Raw genomic sequence first — 19,300 nt, forward strand, 5'->3', positions numbered from 1 at the left:
TGAGAAATGATCCTCTTTTTTGGGTGATAATATTATTGATTTTAAATTTAAAAATTTTATTTTGTTTAATTTTTGGCTGCATTGGGTCTTCATTGCTATGTGCAGGCTTTCTCTAGTTGCGGCGAGTGGGGGCTACTCTTTGCTGTGGTGCGCGGGCTTCTCATTGTGGTGGCTTCTCTTGTTGTGGAGCGCAGGCTCTAGGTACCCAGGCTTCAGTAGTTGTGGCACATGCTCAGTAGTTGTGGCTCGCAGGCTCTAGAGAGCAGGCTCAGTAGTTGTGGCGCACTGGCCCACTTGCTCCGCGGCATGTGGTATCTTCCTGGTCCAGGGCTCAAACCTGTGTCCTCTGCACAGGCAGGCGGATTCTTAACCACTGTGCCCCCAGGGAAGTCCCAATACTGTTGATTTTTATTAATTCTACTTTATATGAAATTAATATAACCATTTCAATTTTCTTTGATTCTGCAGTATGTAATGTAATATGTCCTTTTTCTCTGGCTGCTTTAAAGATCTTTATTTCTGGTTGTAGGCGATTTGATCATAATATGTTTTGGTTTACATTTCTTCATGTTTTTATTGCTTGGTGTTTATTTAAAGAGTGCTTTGTCTTAGCTGTTAAGTTTTCATCAAATTTGGAAAATGGTTGATGTTATTTCTTCAAGTATATTTTTCTGTATTATCTCCTTTGTGGCTTACGGGCCTAGCCGCTCCGCAGCCTGTGGGATCTTCCCGGACCGGGGCACGAACCCGTGTCCCCTGCATCGGCAGGCAGACTCTCAACCACTGCGCCACCAGGGAAGCCCCTCTATTCATTTTTTAAAAGTACTTTTTTCTGTTTCATTTTGGTTAGTAACTGTTACTTGGTTTCATGTGCTGTAAATCTCATACAGTATGTTTTTCCTCTTAGACCTTAATGATTTTCATCTTTAGAAGTTCACTTTTTTTAATTTGATGTTTCTACTTAACAAGTTTAATATTTCCTCTGTCTCCTTGAACATATGAACTGTATTCATAATAATTGTTTGAAAGGACTTGTATACTAATTCTTCTCTTTTCAAGATTGACATTTCAAGGTTTGAATGGTTTTTGTTTTATTATGGCGTATAATTTCCTGCTTCTGTATATGTCTTTTTTTTTTTTTTCTTTTAGTTGTTGTGAATTTTATCTTTTTTTTTTTCTTTTGGAGCAGAGAAAAATTTATTTCAGGGCCATGCAAAGAGAACAGGCAGCTCATGCTCAAAAGACCCAAAGTCCCCAATGGCTTTCAGGGGAGCAGTTTTAAAGGCAACATTTGGGGGTGAAGGCTGTAGGATTCATGACTTTCTTCTCATTGATATGTTGTGAAGTAACAGTGTGGTGTTTTAGGAATCTTAACCATCAACTTTGTGGTCCGAACAGTCTGGGGTCTAGTGCTTGTGCTCAGCAGGTAGTCGCCACCCTCCACCTGAGTGTGGGGGTCTCAGTTCCTGTAGAATGACTGGTTTCAGGACTTAATGAAGCTCAGGTTCTTGATGTCTCATCGCAGAAAGAATTCAGTGAGAGACAAAGTGATAGGTAAAAAGTGGATTTATTTAGAGAGAAACACACTTCACAGGCGGAGTGTGGGCCATCTCAGAAGGTGAGAAAGGCCGTGAATTTTATCTTGTTAGATTCTCTGTTTTATAAAGTATGCCTAAAAATATTTTTGGACTTTGTTCTATGACATGGTTAAGTTACTGGAAAACAGTTTGTTGCTTTTGGGTCTTGCTTTTATGTTTTGTTTGAATGGACCAGAGCTAGGTTTAGTCTAGGTTAATTTTTCCCCTCCTTCTGAGGCATTATGCTTCTTAGTACTCTAATGCAGTATGAATTAGTTGGTTTTCTATTCTGGCTCTCGAGAACAGCCATTATTTGTATCCTTGTGTGAGGTGTGGGTGCTGTCACTTCTAAATATTTGGTGGTTCTTTCCCTGGCCTTGAATAGTTCTCTCACACCCAAGTGCTGATTAGTTACTCAACATATTGTAGGGTGAGCCTCTGTAGATCTCTTCATTTTTCTCTCTCTCTCCAGCTTTCTACTCACTGCTGGTCTCCCTTGTGAGCTCTAGCCACCTTGGCTTCCTTGGACTCCCAGCTCCATTTCCTCAACTTGGGGAGCCCACAGGTTCTGCCTGGGTTCCTTCCACGGCCTGGAGACTCTCAAGGCAGTAAGCTGGGCAAATGTATGCTTGTGTTACTTGTTTCTTGTCTCCCAGGGATCACTGTCTTTTGTTACATGTCTAAAATCCTCAGTATTATTGTTTCATACATTTTGTTAGGTTTTTATTATTTCATGCAGAAGGCTAAATCTGGTCTCTTTCATTCCATCTTGACTGGAAGTGGTATTATTGTGGTTTTATTTTGTGTTTTCATATTGACCAGTGATATTGAACACATTTTAATTTGCTTATTGACCATTCATGTGTTTCTCTTGGGAAGAGTTTGTTTAAAGCTTTAGCCTTTTTCCTTCTTTCTCTCCTTATTTTTTCTTTGTCTGTTTTTTCTTTCTTTTTTTTTTTTGCATTGCAGAAGGTCCTTATATGTCTTGGATACCAGTCCTCTGTTAGATAAGTGTTTTGTAAGTACTTTCTCCAAGTCTGTTTTTTCCTATTTATTTTCTTAACTGTGCCTTTTGATGAGCAGAGATGTCTAAGTCTGATGAAGTCTAATTTATCAGTTTTTTCTTTTATAGTTATTGCTTACTGTGAGCTAAGACACTTTTGCCTAACCCTGAAGTCATGAAGGTAATTTCCTTTGTTTCCTCTAAAACTTTTTGGTTTTGCTAATTTATATTTAGGTCTGTGATGCATCTCAAATTAAGTTTTATAGGTTTTTTGCATAATTGTTTCTGCACCATTTTATGAAAATGTAACTTAAAAAAATATTTTTTGGCTGCATTGGGTCTTCGTTGCTGCACGTGGGCTTTTCTCTAGTTGCGACGAGTGAGGGCTTCTCTTGTTGCAGAGCACGGGCTCTGGGTGCGCAGGCTTCAGTAGTTGTGGCATGTGGGCTCAGTAGTTGTGGCTCACGGGCTCTAGAGTGCAGGCTCAGTAGTTGTGGTGCATGGGCTTAGTTGCTCTGTGGCAACTAAGAGAAGATATGAACTATTCATAATAATTGTTTGAAAGGACTTGTATACTAATTCTTCTTGTCATTTCAAGATTGACCTTTCAAGGTTTGGTTTTTGTTTTATTATGGGGTATAATTTCCTGCTTCTGTATATGTCTTTTTTTCTTTTAGTTGTTGTGAATTTTATCTTTTTTTTTTTTAAAGGGATCCCACCAGTTGTGGTATCTTCCCGGACCAGGGCTTGAACCCATGACTCCTGCATTGGCAGGCAGATTCTTAACTACTGTGCCACTGGGGAAGCCCTGCACTATTTTATTGAGAAGAGTTTCCTTTCCTCACTGGGTTGCTTTGGTGAAACATTACATGGCTGCAGAAGTGGGTTCGATTTCAGAAATCTTTATTCTGTTACACTGATCTGTTTGTCCTTATATCATTACCAAACTTTTGATTATTTGTCACTTTATAGAAAGTCTTGAAATCAGATTTGCAAGTCTCAGTCTTTTTCATCTTTTTCAAGATTGCTTTGCTAAGTCCTTAGCACTTCCATAAAAAGTTTGATATTTGCTTTTGCATTTCTCTGAAAGGCTGATGGGATTATGATTGCAATTGCTTTGAATCTGTAGATCAATTTGAGGAGAATTGACATGTTGACAATGTTAGATATTCCTGTTCATTAGTATGGCATATCTCTCCATTTATTTAGGTCATCTTTGTGTTTTCCTGAGCAGTGTTTTGTAGTTTTCAGCCTTTGGTTTTGCATGTCTTTTGTTTTTAAAGTTATTTTTATTTAGAAATATTTCATGTTATTTGATATTATTGGAGGGAGTATTTTAAAGAATTCAATTTTTAGTTATTCTTAGTATATGGAAATAGAATTGACTTATGTTTATTGATTTGTGTCTTAACAACCTTAACTCATGTTGGTTCTATGAGTTTTTTTGGTAGACAATTTAATTCGATTTTTCTAATAGTGATCACGTTATAAAGCTTTTTACCTCTTTCCAATTTGTATTTTTATTTTCTTCCCTTATCACATGCACTTACGTCTTGGTCCCATTCTTTGGGGGAAAGCATTCAGTTTTATGCCATTAATTATGTGAGCTGTAGACTTTTATTGATGATCATTATCAGGTTGTTTTAAAATACAGGTTTTATTATTGCTTAAGTATGGCAGGGAAGGCTAACAGATCAGGAGATGATTGCCATTGAAAAGATAATTTGTTATACTCACAGATTCCCCAGAGGAGGGCGGGTATACCACAGCCTAGGAAGACACATGGGGAAGCACCCTAATTAGGATGCAGCAGGTGTGAACGGGGTGGGGGTGGGGGGAAAGTAAAGGCAAGAGCCTTTATTTTGGTTTCTGTGGGAAGAAATAGTGAAGAACTTGTAATCAGGTTTAGGATTGTCTAGTTTGAATAATATCAAGGGCTTTGGGGTATGGGGCCTGCCCCTAGTTGTCTGGTACCTGGCCCTGGGGTGATTAGGGCAGGGGAATATAGTCGCCAGTGTAAAATAGATAGAGATGGTTGGGGGTATGAGCTTTGAGTTGGTTGGTTTGCATATGAAAGCAAGCTGGGGAGTTGTTTGCTATCTCCAGGAATTAGCTAGCCTTGGGAGGGACAGCCCTCCAGGGTCAGCAAGGCCTCCAAGTATCAAAAATACAGAATGAAAAGGTATGATTAACAGGTTGAGTAGGATGTCTTCTCTTCCTAGTTTTGTGACAGTTTATGACATGAGTGGATGTTGTTTTGTCAAATGCCTTTTCTGCATCTTTCGAGATGATTATGTGATGTTTTTGCAGAATTAATATTTTCATATGTTATATCAACCTTGTATTCCTGGGATAAACTCTGCTTGGTCATGGTGTATTATTCTTTTTTTGTATTGCAGTATTTACATTGCTAGTATTATTATTAAATATTTTTGCATCTGTGTACTTCAGAGATGTTAGTCTGTAATTTTTTTTGTAGTTTCTTTTTAGGTTTTGGTAGTATTGGTATATTCATTAGTATTTTTTGTGCTGAACTTAGAAAATGATTTCAGAAGTAGTCTATTTTCTAGAAGTGTTTGTGTGAGATTGATTCTGTTTTCTCCTTGGTGTTTGATGGAATTTACCAGTGAAAAAATCTGAGCCTAGAGTTGTATTTTGGGGAAGGATTTTTTTTTTTTTTTTTTTTTGCGGTACACGGGCCTCTCACTGCCGCGGCCTCTCCCGTTGCCGAGCACAGGCTCCGGACGTGCAGGCCCAGCGGCCATGGCTCACAGGCCCAGTCGCTCTGTAGCAGGTGGGATCCTCCCAGACCGGGGCATGAACCCGTGTCCCCTGCATCGGCAGGCGAACTCTCAACCACTGCGCCACCAGGGAAGCCCTTGAGGAAGGATTTTGATGATGGATTCAACTTAAGGGCTCTTCAAATTTTGTTTCATCTTGTCAGTTTTGGTAAATTGTATTTTTCAAGGCATTTTTCCATTTCATCTAAGTTGTTGAATTGGTTAGTGTAAAGTTAATAATCTTTGGTTTTTTAGTATCTGTGGGTTCTATAGTGATAATTCCTCCTTTATTCCTGATATTGGTAATTTTTGTGTATGTTTTAAATTAGTTTAGCTAGAAGTTTATCAACTTTATTTTTCCAAAGGACAGTCTTTGATTTAAAATTTTCTTTAGTGTTTCTATCTCATCTTTTTCTGCTCTTTACTATTTACTTTCTTCTCACTTTGGGTTTAGTTTGCACCTTTGTAGATTCTTTAGGTGAAATCTTAGGTTATTAATTAATTTTATAGCTTTTTCCCCTAGCATGGTCAGGGAACATACTTTGTAAGATTTCTTTCTTTCCTTATTTTTTTAATTTTATTTTTGGCTGCGTTGGTCTTGGCTGCTGCTCGTGGGCTTTGTTGAGGTGCACGGGCTTCTCATCGCAGTGGCTTCTCCTGTTGTGGAGCACAGGCTCTAGGCCCGTGGGTTTCAGTAGTTGCAGCATGCGAGCTCAGTATTTGTGGCTTGTCTCTAGAGCGCATGCTCAGTAGTTGTGGCGCACGGGCTCAGTTGCTGCATGGCATGTGGGATCTTCCCAGACTAGGGCTGGAACCCGTGGCCCCTGTGTTGCAGGCGGATTCTTAACCACTGCACCACCAGGGAAGTTGCCTTCGTATGATTTCATTCCTTTTAATTCATTGTGTCTTATTTTGTGGTGAATGTACCATAGTCACTTGAAAGGAATGGACATTTCATATAGATGGAGTCATACACTGTGTGGTGACTGTGTGAGCGGCTTTTTGCTTTTAGCAAAATGTTTTTAAGGTTCACTCGTGTTTTAGCATGTATTAGAACTTTATTCCTTTTTTTTGTTGAATAACATTCCATTGTCCGGATCTGGCACATTTTATTTGTTCACTCAGTTGATCGGCATTTAGATTTTATCTATATTTTAGCTATTCTGAATAAGGCTGTTTTGAACATTTCCATACATGTTTTTTGTGTAAATGTATGGTTTCATTTCTTTTGGGTGTGGAATTTTTGACCCATGTGGTAACTGTGTTTAACTTTTTGAGGAACTGCCGAAGCAGCCACACCATTTTAAACTCCCATCAGCGATATATGAGGGTTCTGATTTCTCCACAGTCTTGCTAACAGGATTTGTTTATCTTTTGATTTTAGCCATCCTCGTGGTATCTCATTGTGGTGTTGATTTGTATTTCCTTTTTTTCTTTTTTATAAATTTATTTATTTTAATTATTTCCTTTTGGCTGCATTGGGTCTTCGTTGCTGCGCATGGGCTTTCTCTAGTTGTGGCGAGTGGGGGCTACTCTTTGTTGCGGTGCACGGGCTTCTCATCACAGTGGCTTCTCTTGTTGTGGAGCACGGGCTCTAGGCACGCGGGCTTCAGTAGTTGTGGCATGTGGGCTCAGTAATTGTGGTGCATAGGCTCTAGAGTGCAGGCTCAGCAGTTGTGGCACACGGGCCTAGTTGCTCTGCAGCATGTGGGATCTTCCTGGACCAGGGCTCAAACCTGTGTCTCCTGCATTGGCAGGAGGATTCTTAACCACTGCACCACCAGGGAAGCCTGATTTGTATTTCTTTAATGAATGTTAGACATCTTTTCACAGGCTTGTTTTGGTTATTTATGTGTTTTCTTTGGAGAAATGGCTATTCAGATCCTTGCCCCAGTTTTTAATTAGGATATTTATCTTTTTTTTTTTTTAAGATTTTATTTATTTTTTTAGGCCATGCCTTGCAGCATGTGGGATCTTAGTTCCCCAACCAGGGATCAAACTCGAGCCCCCTGCAGTGGAAGCACGGGGTCTTAACCACTGAACCACCAGGGAAGTCCCTATATATCTTTTTATTATTGAGTTATAGAGCTCTTTATATTTTCTGGGTATAAGTCCCTTATCAGATATATATCTTGTAAGTATTTTATTCTATGGGGTTTTTTACTTGATGGTATCATTTGCAGAACAAAAGGTTTTAGGTTTGGAAAATTCCAATTTATCTATTATTTCTCTTGTTGCCTCTGTTTTTGGTGTTGTATCTAAGAAACCATTATCCAGCCCTGAGTCATGAAGAATTTACTCCAGTTTCATTCTAAGAGTTTTATAGTGTTAGCTCTTACATTTAAGTATATGATGCATTTTGAGTTACTTTTATATATCATATGCATAAGGGGTCCAACTTAATTTTTTGCATGTAGAGAATTTTTAATGTACCAGTTTTATAGAGCTATTTCTGTTTGCATTAGTTTCTTAGTGTTTCTCTAGCAATTTCAGTATATTTCCTTACCTTTTTTACAGTCTATTTAGCGTACCCACTTATAGTTAATATTGTATCACTTCTTGTAAAGTGTAGAAATCTTGTAACTGTAGAGATTCTTTTACATCACATCACCTCTGTCCATTGTTACTTATGCTATTGTCTATTGTCATATATATTAGAGCTACATATATTATAGACCCCAGAAGACAGTATTACAATTTTTGTTTTCAGTAATCATATGTATTTTTAAGAATTTAAGAACTAAAAGTCTTTTATATTGGGTTGGCCAAAAAGTTTGTTCGGATTTTTCCATAAGCTCCTACGAAAAAACCCAAACGAACTTTTTGGCCAACGCAATATTTACCCAGATATTTACCATTTATGGTGTTCTTCTTTGCCTCCTGAAGATTTGTTTTTCATCTAGTACCATTTCTCTTTATTCCGAAGAATTTCTTGTAGCCTTTATTGTAGTCTGTATCACCTGGTGATGAATTCTGTTTGCTCTTTCTTACCTAAAAACGTCTGTTTCACCTTCATTTTGAAGGATATATTAGATACAGAATTCTGGATTGACAGTTCTTTTTCTTCAAGCACTTTAGAGATGTTTGTTTTACTGTTTTGACTTCCATAGTTTATGATGAGAGATCAGCTATTAATTCAATCACTGTTTCCCTGTCTTTGGTGTGTCCTTTTCTTTTGGCTGCCTCTTGAAGACTTTTGTTTGCTTTTCATGAAGTGGTTTTGCTTGTTTGGGATTCACTGTGCTTCTGGAATCCATAAATTTGTCTTCAAATAGAGGAAATTTTCATCCATTGTTTTTTCAAAATTTTCTTTACTGCCATATTCTCATATTCATATTCTCTCCCTCACCTCCTCCTCCTCTTCCAGGCCTTCAATTATACATGGTGGCTTCTTGATACTGTTCAATAGGTCCCTGAAGCTCTGTTCATTTTTTTTACCATTTTCTCTTTTTCAGATAGATCCTATCTATTGATGTAGCTTCAAGCTCACTGACTCTTTCCTTTGTCATCTTGATTCTGTTGTTAAGCCCATCCAATGAATTTTTCACTTCATGTATTATATTTTTAAGTTTAAGAATTTTTATTTAGTTCTTTTTTGTTTTTAAAGATTTATTTTCTTTATTTTTGGCTGCATCGGGTCTTATTTGCAGCACGCAGGATCTTTGTTGAGGCATGTGGGATCTTTTGTTGCAGCGCGTGGGCTTCTCTCTAGTTGTGGCCTGTGGGTTTTCTCTTCTCTAGTTGTGTCACGCAGGCTCCAGGGCATGGGGGCTCTGTAGTTGTCATGAGTGGGTTCCAGAGCACATGGGCTCTGTAGTTTGCGGCACGCGGACTCTAGTTGAGGCGTGCGAGCTCAGTGATTGTGGTGCTCAGGCTAAGTTGCCCCGTGGCATGTGGGATCTTAGTTCCCCGACCAGGGATCGAACCCGCATCCGCTGTATTGGAAGGCGGATTCTTTAACACTGGACCATCAGGGAATTCCCTGTTTAGTTCTTTCCTTTTCTTTTCGTTTTAATATTTATTGACTGATTGATTGCTGCGTTGGGTCTTTGTTGCTGCACGCGGGCTTTCTCTAGTTGCGGCAAGCGGGGGCTGCTCTTCGTTGTGGTGCGCAGGCTTCTCATCACGGTGGCTTCTCTTGTTGCAGAGCACGGGCTCTAGGCGCATGGGCTTCAGTAGCTGTGGCACACAGGCTCGGTAGTTGTGGCTCATGGGCTCTAGAGCGCAGGCTCAGTAGTTGTGGCGCACTGGCCCAGTTGCTCCGCAGCATGTGGGATCTTCCCAGCCCAGGGCTCAAACCCATGTCCCCTGCATTGGCAGGTGGATTCTTAACCACTGTGCCACCAGGGTAGTCCACTCAGCAATTTTTGAAGTAGAAATTCATTTTATGATGGATTTAAAAATATTTGGTAGTTTTCAGTTTATTGCAGTTTTTATCTCTGTTAGCATTAGATGATTTCATCTTTGGCCATCAGGAGCCTCTTTAGGTTGGACCATAGGTCCTTTTCATATGACTAAAGCAGTCTTTTATAGCTTCCTTGCTATTTGATAGAATGAGGTATTCAGGGCATACTTGACCTAGACCTGGAATCATCCACTTCTTTCAGCAGTTCTGGTTCCTTTGGGAAATGCTGTTTGGAGGCCCCAGCCTGGGTGCTCTGGGTGCTTATTTCTACTCTGGTAGTCACGAGTCTTTCTAAAACACAAGAAAAAATAGGTTAATTAATATGTATTTTTATCTTTTGCCTAAAAGAAGAAGTAATGATGGTAAATGTTTTATCCTACACATACTTTTTTTTTTTTAAAGAAGATGTTGGGAGTAGGAGTTTATTAATTAATTAATTAATTTTTGCTGTGTTGGGTCTTCGTTTCTGTGAGAGGGCTTTCTCTAGTTGTGGCAAGCGGGGGCCACTCTTCATCCTGGTGCGCGGGCCTCTCACTGTCGCGGCCTCTCTTGTTGCGGAGCACAAGCTCCAGACGTGCAGGCTCAGTAGTTGTGGCTCACGGGCCTAGTTGCTCCACGACATGTGGGATCCTTCCAGACCAGGGCTCGAACCCGTGTCCCCTGCATTAGCAGGCAGATTCTCAATCACTGCACCACCAGGGAAGCCCCTCCCTACACATACTTTCTTAATGCCACAATTACATCTTTTATATAATATGAGGAAGATCAAACTTAAAGCTTGAATTTATTCTTCTTATTTAGCCTATACTGTTTATAAAAAAATAATTATTATCTTGTTGCTTTCTGTAATACAATGGTGTTCGAAGTCTGAGTAAACCAGTATAGCTGAATGGCTTTTTTTTGTTGTTGTTGTTTGTTTTTTTGTTTTTTTTTGCGGTACGCAGGCTCAGCGGCCATGGCTCACGGGCCCAGCCGCTCCACGGCCTGTGGGATCTTCCCGGACCAGGGCACGAACCCGTGTCCCCTGCATCGGCAGGCGGACTCTCAACCACTGCGCCACCAGGGAAGCCCTGAATGGCTTGTTAATAGCCACAGCCTCCTAAAAGTCATTATTTTGGGTGAACTTGATTTAGTGAAGTATACTGAGTTTTATATTTTGGAAAATAATCTAAAGTAAAGTAGGAAAAGTATTTGGAAATTGATGCCTGTGTTATAAAGATGGAAAGTAGTTGCATGCTTTCTTAGTATACTACGTGATGTAAAAAAGAAGGAACCACCTTATATAACTTCCGCTTGTTTGGACCGTTTCAATTAAAACGTTTTTCCCCCCCTTTGTTAAAATGTGAGATCTTGGAATCCAAAAAATAAAACAAATGAATGTATATAACAAAACAGAGGGACTTTCCTGGTAGTCCAGTGGCTAAGACTCCGCACTCCCAGTGCACGGGGCCTGGTTTGATCCCTAGTCAGGGAATTAGAAGTCACATGCCACAACTAAAGATCCCGCATGCCTCAGTGAAGATCCTGCTACCCGATGCAGCCAAATAAATAGTAAAATAATATAGAAACAAACAAAACAGAAACAGACTCACAGATACCAAGAACAAGCAAGTGTTTACCAGTGGGGAAGGAAGGAGCAGGGGAGGGGCAAGGCAGGGGATTAAGAGATATAAACTACTATGTATAAAATAGAAAAAAAAAAAGTAAGATCTTCAATGTGTGTGTTTTTTTTTTTTTTTTGGTCTCCTTATAATCTGTGTACTCTCTTACAGGATTTACTTGTGCATTTAAACAGTACCTCTCACTTATTAAATAAGAATGCATCTGTGGAACTTTAATAGTAACATGTACAGCTGCAGCCTGCCCTGTGAAACTTTTCAGGTTGGATTAGTTTACTGTAGGGTCTGGAATCTCTATTGTCCAGAACCTGATACTTTTTTCCTGAGCTTAGGGTATAGCCTCTAATTATAACTTAACCTTCTTTGTCTGTAGTTATTTCTTTCTCTCAAGTCTTCTATATATCTATTTTTACCTTTAGTAGAAGACTAAAGGTAAAGACATAGTAATAGTATTTTACTTATTAGCATGTAGTTCTCTTTTAGAATTTTCTTCTCTGCATTTTATAACTCATTTAAAATATTTGTGAATATAGCATTAGTTCCCTCATTGTTATACAGTTGGACTTATAATAAAAACTTTATAGTCATAAACAGTGATATAAAATATTTCTGTACACATGTCTTTTCATATCTTGAAATTAAAGTGTGTAAGTGATATGAAGATGACACAGTACTTAATAATTGCCATTTCTATCATATTTCCTTTGGCTCTGTAGAAGTGAAGTAATTGAATCAGTATTTTTCTTTTTTTTATAATGAATGATACTATTGTCTTTATTGTAAATTTCATATGGTACATTGATTCTCACAGAATGCTTTCATTGATTTAAAAAATATTTTTAAAAATTTATTTATTTGGCTGCATTGGGACTTAGTTGTGGCACGCGAGATCTTTGTTGCGGTGCGCGGGCTTCTCTCTAGTTGTGGCGTGCAGGCTTCTTTCTAGTTGTGGTGTGTAAGCTCCAGAGTGCGTGGGCTCAGTAGTTGTGGCGCATGGGCTTAGTTGCCCCGTGGCATGTGGGATCTTAGTTCCTTGACCAGGGATCGAACCCGTGTCCTCTGCATTGGACGGCGGATTCTTAACCACTGGACCATCAGGGAACTCCTATTTGTAGACTTTAATGATGGCCATTCTGACCAGTGTGAGGTGATACCTCATTGTAGTTTTGATTTGCATTTCTCTAATAATTAGCGATATTGAACATCTTTTCATGTGCCTGTTGGCCATCTGCATTTCCTCTTTGGAAAAATGTTCAGTTCTTCTGCCCCCCTTTTTTTAAAAAAAATTAATTCATTTATTTTTGGCTGCATTGGGTCTTTGTTGCTGTGCGTGAGCTTTTTCTAGTTGTGGCGAGCGGGAGCGACTCTTCATTGCGGTGTGCGGGCTTCTCAGTGTGGTGGCTTCTCTTGTTGCGGAACACAGGCTGTAGGCGTGTGGGCTTCAGTAGTTGTGGCATGCGGGCTTGGTAGTTGTGGTTCGTGGGCTCTAGAGCGCAGGCCCAGTAGTTGTGGCGCACGGGCTTAGTTGCTCCGCGGCATGTGGGGTCTTCCGGGACCAGGGCTCGAACCCGTGTCCGCTGCATTGGCAGGCAGATTCCTATCCACTGTGCCACCAGGGAAGTCCCCTTCTGCCCATTTTTCAATTGGGCGGTTTTTTGATGTTGAGTTGCATGAGCTGTTTATATATGTTGGGTATTAACCCCTTATCAGTCACATCTTTGCAAAAATTTCTCCCATTCATTCAGCCTCCCATTCAGCAGGTTGTCTTTTGTTTTGTCTATGGTTTCCTTTGATGTGCAAAAGCTTTTAAGTTAATTAGGTCTTATTTGTTTATTTTTGCTTGTGTTTCCTTTGATTTAGGACACAGATTAAAAAAAAACTGGTGTGATTTATGTCAAAGAATGTTCTGCCTGTTTTACTCTAGGAATTTTATAGTATCTTGCCTTAAATTTAGGTCTTTAATCCATTTTGAGTTTATTTTTGTATATGGTGTTAGAGAATGTTCTAATTTTATTCTTTTATATGTAGCTGTCCCGCGTTACCATCACCTTTTGTTGAAGAGACTGTCTTTTCTCCATTGTGTATTCTTGCCTCCTTTGTCATAGATTGACTATAGGTATGTGGGTTTATTTCTGGGCTCTCTATTCTGTTCCATTGACCTATGTGTCTTTTTTTTTTTGCCAGTACCATACTGTTTTGTAGCTTTGTAGTACAGTCTGAAGTCAGGGAGTGGGATTCCTCCAGCTCTGTTCTTCTTTCTCAAGATTGTTTTGTCTATTCGGGGTCTTTTATGTTTCCATAGAAATTAAAAAATCATCTGTTCTAGTTCTGTGAAAAATGCCATTACTCATTTGGTAGGGATTTCATTGAGCCTGGAGATTGCCTTGGGTAGTATGGTCATTTTAACAATATTAATTCTTCAATCCAAGAACATCTTTCCATCTGATTGGGTCATCTTTAGTTTCTTTCATCAGTGTCTTATAGTTTTCTGAGTACAGGTCTTTTACCTCCTAGGTATTTTATTCTTTTTGATGCAGTGGTAAATGGGATTGTTTCCTTAATTTCTCTTTTTGATAGTTTGTTGTTAGTGTATAGAAATGTAACAGATTTCTGTATATTAGTTTATTTTTGGCTGCATTGGGTCTTTATTGCTGTGCGTGGGCTTTCTCTAGTTACGGCTAGTGGGGGCTACTCTTTGTTGTGGTGAGCAGGCTTCTCATTGCGGTGGCTTCTCTTGTTGCAGAGCACAGGCTCTAGGTGCGCAGGCTTCAGTAGTCGTGGCATGCGAGCTCAGTAGTTGTGTCACAGGCTCTAGGGCGCAGGCTCAGTAGTTGTGGCATACAGGCTCAGTAGTTGTGGCACATGGGCTTAGTTGCTCCGTGGCATGTGGGATCTTCCCGGACCGGGACTCGAACCCTTGTCGCCTGCATCGGCAAGTGGATTCTTAACCACTACGCCACCAGGGAAGTCCTGTATATTAGTTTTGTTCCCTGCAACTTTACTGAATTTCATTGATGGGCTCTAGTAGTTTTTTTTTTTTTTTTTTTTTCCTAGTAGTTTTCTGGTAACGTCTTCAGGATTTTCTATGTGGAGTATCATGCCATCTTCAAACAGTGGCATTTTTACTTTTTCTTTTCTAATTTGCATTCCTTTTCTTTCTTTTTTTTGTTTTTTTCTTTGATTGCTGTGGTTAGAACTTAGAAAACAATGTTGAATAATGAAATTGGGCATCCTTATTTTATTCCTGATCTTAGAGGAAATGTTTTCAGCTTTTAATCATTGAGTATGATGTTAGCTGTGGGTTTTTCATATATGGCCTTTATTATGTTGAGGTAGGTTTCCTCTCTGCTCATTTTCTGGGGAGCATAAATGGACGTTGAACTTTATCAAAAGCTTTTTCTCCATATATTGAGATGATTGTATGATTTTTATTCTTCAATTTGTTAATGTGTTATATGACACATTGATTAATTTGCAGACATTGAAAAACCCTTGCATCCCTTGGATAAATCCCACTTGATCATGGTGTATAATTCTTTTAATGTATTGTTGGATATGGTTTGCTACTATTTTGTTGAGGATTTTTGTATCTATGTTCATCAGTGATAATGGCCTGCAATTTTTTTTTTTTTGGTGATGTCTTTGTGTGGTTTTGGTATCAGGGTGATGGTGGCCTCATAGAATGACTTTGGAAGTGTTCCTTCCTCTGCTGTTTTTTGGAATAGTTTAAGAAGGATAGGTGTTAACTCTTCTTTAAATATTCGAATGTTTGGTAGAATTCATCTGTGAAGCCATCTGGTCCTAGACTTTTGTTTGTTGGGAGCTTTTATTTTTTATGTATTTTAACTTTTTTGTTTTGGCTGCACTGCATAGCTTGCGGGATCTTAGTTCCCTGACCAGAGATTGAACCCGGGCCCTCAGCAGTGAAAGTGCAGAGTCCTAACCACTGGACTGCCAGGGAATTTCCTGTTGGGAGTTTTTAAGTTACTGATTCAATTTCAGTACTTGATCTGTTCATATTTTCTACTTCTTCCTGCTTCAGTCTTCGGAGACTGTACCTTTCTAAGAATTTGTCCATCTCTTCTAGATTTTCCATTTTAGTTGTGTATAGTTGCTAGTAGTAGTAGTAGTTTATGATGCTTTGTATTTCTGTCCTGTCAGTTGTAACTTCTTTTTCATTTCTCATTTTATTGATTTGAGCCCTCTCCCTTTTTTCTTTTTAATTTTTTTTGGCCACACGCCGCAGCATGTGGAAATTCCCTGAACAGGGATTGAACCTCTGCCCCCTGCAGTGGAGGTCTTAACCACTGGACCACCAGGGAAGTCCTCCCTTTTTTTCTTGATGAGTTTGGCTAAAGGTTTATCACTTGTTTATCTTTTCAAAGAACCAGCTTAGTTTTATTGATCTTTTCTGTTGTTTTTTCCATTTCTGTTTCATTTATTTTTGCTCTGATCCTTATGATTTCTTTCTTTCTACTAATGTTGGGTTTTGTTTGTTCTTCTTTCTCTAGTTGCTTTAGATGTAAAGTTAGGTTGTTTATTTGAGATTTTTTTGTTTCCTGAGGTACAAGCTTGTATTGCTGTAAACTTCCCTTTTTTTGCAACTGCTTTTGCTGCATCCCATACGTTTTGTATCATCCTGTGTTTTTTTTTTCTTTTTTGACCACATCACGTGGCTTGCGGGATCTCAGTTCCTTGTCCATGGATTGAACCTGGGCCATGACAATGAAAGCCCGGAATCCTAACCACTAGGCCACCAGGGAACTCGCTGGATCATCATGTTTTTGTTTTCATTTGTCTCTTGGTATTCTTTGATTTTCTCTTTTGATTTCGCTAGTGATCCATTGGTTGTTTAGTGGCGTATTGTTTAGCCTCCACGTGTTTGTGTTTTTCATAGTTTTTTTTCTTGTAGCTGATTTCCAATTTCTTGTAGCTGATTTTTCTTGTAGCTGATTTCCAATCATAGTGTTGTAGAAGATGCTTGATATGATTTCAGTTTTCTTAAAATTTACTGAGGCTTGTTTTGTGGCCTAGTATGTACGCGATCTATCCTGGAGAATGTTGCATGTGCGCTTGAAAAGAATGTGTATTCTGCTTTCGGATGGAGTGCTCATATATATAGATATACATATCTATATATATCAATTAAGTGCATCTGCTTTAATGTGTCATTTTAGGCCAGTGTTTACTTAGTGCTTTTCTGTCTGGATGATCTGGCCATTGATGTAAGTGGGGAATTACAGTCCCTTACCATTATTGTATTCCTGTCAATTTCTCATTTTATGTTCATTAGTATTTGCCTTGTATATTTAGGTGTTTGTATGTTGGGTACGTATACGTTTACAATTGTTATATCCTCTTTTTGGACTGATCCCATGGTCATTATGTAGTGTTCTTTGTCTCTCATAACAGTCTTTATTTTAAAGTCTGTTTTGTTTGATACCGGTATTGCTGCTCCAGCTTTCTTTTCATTTTTCCATTTGCATGGAATACCTTTTCTATCCCCTCACTTTGAGTATTTGTGTGTCTCTAGATCTGAAGTGAGTCTGTTGTAGGCAGCATATATGTGGGTCTTGTTTCTGTATCCATTCAGCCAGCCCATGTCTTTTGGTTGGAGCATTTAGTCCATTTACATTTAAGGTAATTATCGATATGTATGTTCTTATTGCCATTTTGTTGTTTTGGATTTGTTTTTGTAGGTCTTTTTTTCCCATTCTTCTTCTGTTGTTTTCTTCTCATGATTTGATGACTATCTTTTGGGTTATGGTTGGATTTCTTTTCCTTTTTGATGTGTATATCTATCATAGATTTCTGGCTTGCAGTTACCATGAGGATTTGGTATAGCAGTCTATTTATATATACGGGATTGTTTTAAGTTGCTGATCTCTTAATTTCAAATGCATTCAAAAAACCCTGCATCTGTATTCTCCTCCCTTCATGATTACTGTTTTTTTTTTTTTAAAATTAAATAATTGTTGGCTGCATTGGGTCTTCATTGCTGCACGCAGGCTTTCTCTCTAGTTGTGGCGAGTGGGGGCTACTCTTCGTTGCAGTGTGTGGGCTTCTCATTGCGGTGGCTCCTCTTGTTGCAGAGCATGGGCTCTAGGCATGCGGGCTTCAGTAGTTGTGGCTTGCAGGCTCTAGAGTGCAGGGTCAGTAGTTGTGGCACACGGGCTTAGTTGCTCTGCAGCATGTGGGATCTTCCCGGACCAGGGCTTGAACCCGTATCCCCTGCATTGGCGGATGGATGCTTATCCACTGCACCACCAGGGAAGCCCATGATTACTGTTTCTGATATCATAGTTTACATCTAATTGTTTTGTGTATCCCTTAACTGCTTATTGTGGATATAGATGATTTTTAGTACTTTTGTCTTTTAACCCCCCTACCAGCTTATTGCGTGCTTGTTCACTATTTTATTTTAATTTCTTGCTCATATTTTACTGTGTAACTCATTTATATTACTATATTATATGCTTCAAACCTCTTTGGAGAGTAAGATAGGGTACAAATAATAAGTATCATATATGATTTCTAGGAATGTAGTCTTCACAGTAAGGCAGTGCCACTGAAACTCTTTATTATTGTTACAATTATTTCAGTCCTCTTGTCAGTAGTGAAAAGAAATGGCAATACTGGCTTGGTGTTTATTTCTGGTTTTAAATTGTGGGAGTGGTAGAGAGGGATCCATAATAATTCTGAGTATCATTGGGCTGTGAATAAAAAGAGTAACTAGAATAATTAGAGCAGTTCTTTTCTTCCAAAGGCAGGTAAGCACATGTGAGATCATGCCTTCCTACTTGAATCAAAATTCTGAATTTGAGTTTGGCTCTTTATTTCAGGAGAAACCAGATCCAACTGAGTATGTAATAATCCTGGTTGATTCTACTCAGAAAGCAAAGGAGTAGAGGCACAGGTTAAAAACTGTGCCCCAATCCTATGTTGAGAGAATCTTTTTATTTTTATTAATATAACATTAGAAAAAAAATTGTGGCAGGAATTTAAATGTTAAGTAAAATTACTTTTTAAAAGTTGTTGTCTGGTACTCTGAGGAAGACCAAATGTCAAGGAGAATTACTTTGTGAGGATCTTTCTGATACACTCTTGGTGGCAACTAGTACAAATGCCACTACCATATTTTTAATAGTTTTCAAGTTACAGGGAAGATATTATACTTTGGTAATCTGAAAAATCTCTTTGTTTCCCCCCCCCTTTTAATAGAGATGTGAACTGTGTCCTCATAAGGATGGAGCTTTAAAAAGAACAGATAATGGCGGTAAGTGCAGAGAATTCTGAGAAAAATTTTCTTGAACACTGGAGTGCAGATATATTTTAAAATATCTGGTAATTCATATTATATCAAACTGTTTGCTGCTCAAATATTTTTAACAGTACTGGATGTAATTTTTAATTTTTAAAAATTGAAACAGCTTTTCTACTTTCTGGACAAACTTAAGTTTTGTTTTGTTTTGGTGCAGAATGATCCAGATACTTCTAATTAAAATCTTGATTTTTTTTTTTTAAATGGATACAGTTTCTTATATTACTGTTGGGAAAATAAGCCACTCTTTTTTTTTCTTCGTTAGAGATAAAAATCTGTTTTATATTCTTTTCCTCCTGTTTTGCGTATTGCTAGACAAATGATGTTTCTAATGCATGTTAATTTTAACACCCTGTGGATCCTTGTTGCTTGAATATAAACAAATTCTGACTTTTCTTAAATTTTGGTGTGCTTTCATAAGACCCCTTTTGTATTTCTAATTTTTATTTCCATTTTTATTTTATTATTATTTTTAAAATTTATTTATTTATTTATTTATTTATTTATTTATTTATTTATTTATGGCTGTGTTGGGTCTTTGTTTCTGTGCGAGGGCTTTCTCTAGTGGCAAGCGGGGGCCACTCTTCATCGCGGT

At 38.5% G+C, this 19,300-nt stretch overlaps 1 protein-coding gene across 12 annotated transcripts in view; it reads left to right on the plus strand.

Annotated features, from left to right (window-relative positions):
- The window catches only part of MLLT10 (MLLT10 histone lysine methyltransferase DOT1L cofactor), a 256,251-nt gene that overhangs the window by 38,539 nt on the left and 198,412 nt on the right, over positions 1 to 19,300 (plus strand). For 10 of the 12 annotated variants that reach the window (XM_079912301.1, XM_079912296.1, XM_079912302.1 and 7 more), the window contains one exon: positions 18,606 to 18,660. The exons of the other annotated variants lie outside the window; for them this stretch is intronic. In XM_079912301.1, coding sequence (XP_079768427.1) covers positions 18,606 to 18,660 — 55 coding nt within the window. The remainder of the gene's footprint in view (positions 1 to 18,605; positions 18,661 to 19,300) is intronic. 12 annotated transcript variants of the gene reach the window in all.

This window comes from Stenella coeruleoalba, assembly GCF_951394435.1.
Source record: "Stenella coeruleoalba genome assembly, chromosome: 2".
NCBI classification, from domain to species: Eukaryota; Metazoa; Chordata; class Mammalia; order Artiodactyla; family Delphinidae; genus Stenella; species Stenella coeruleoalba.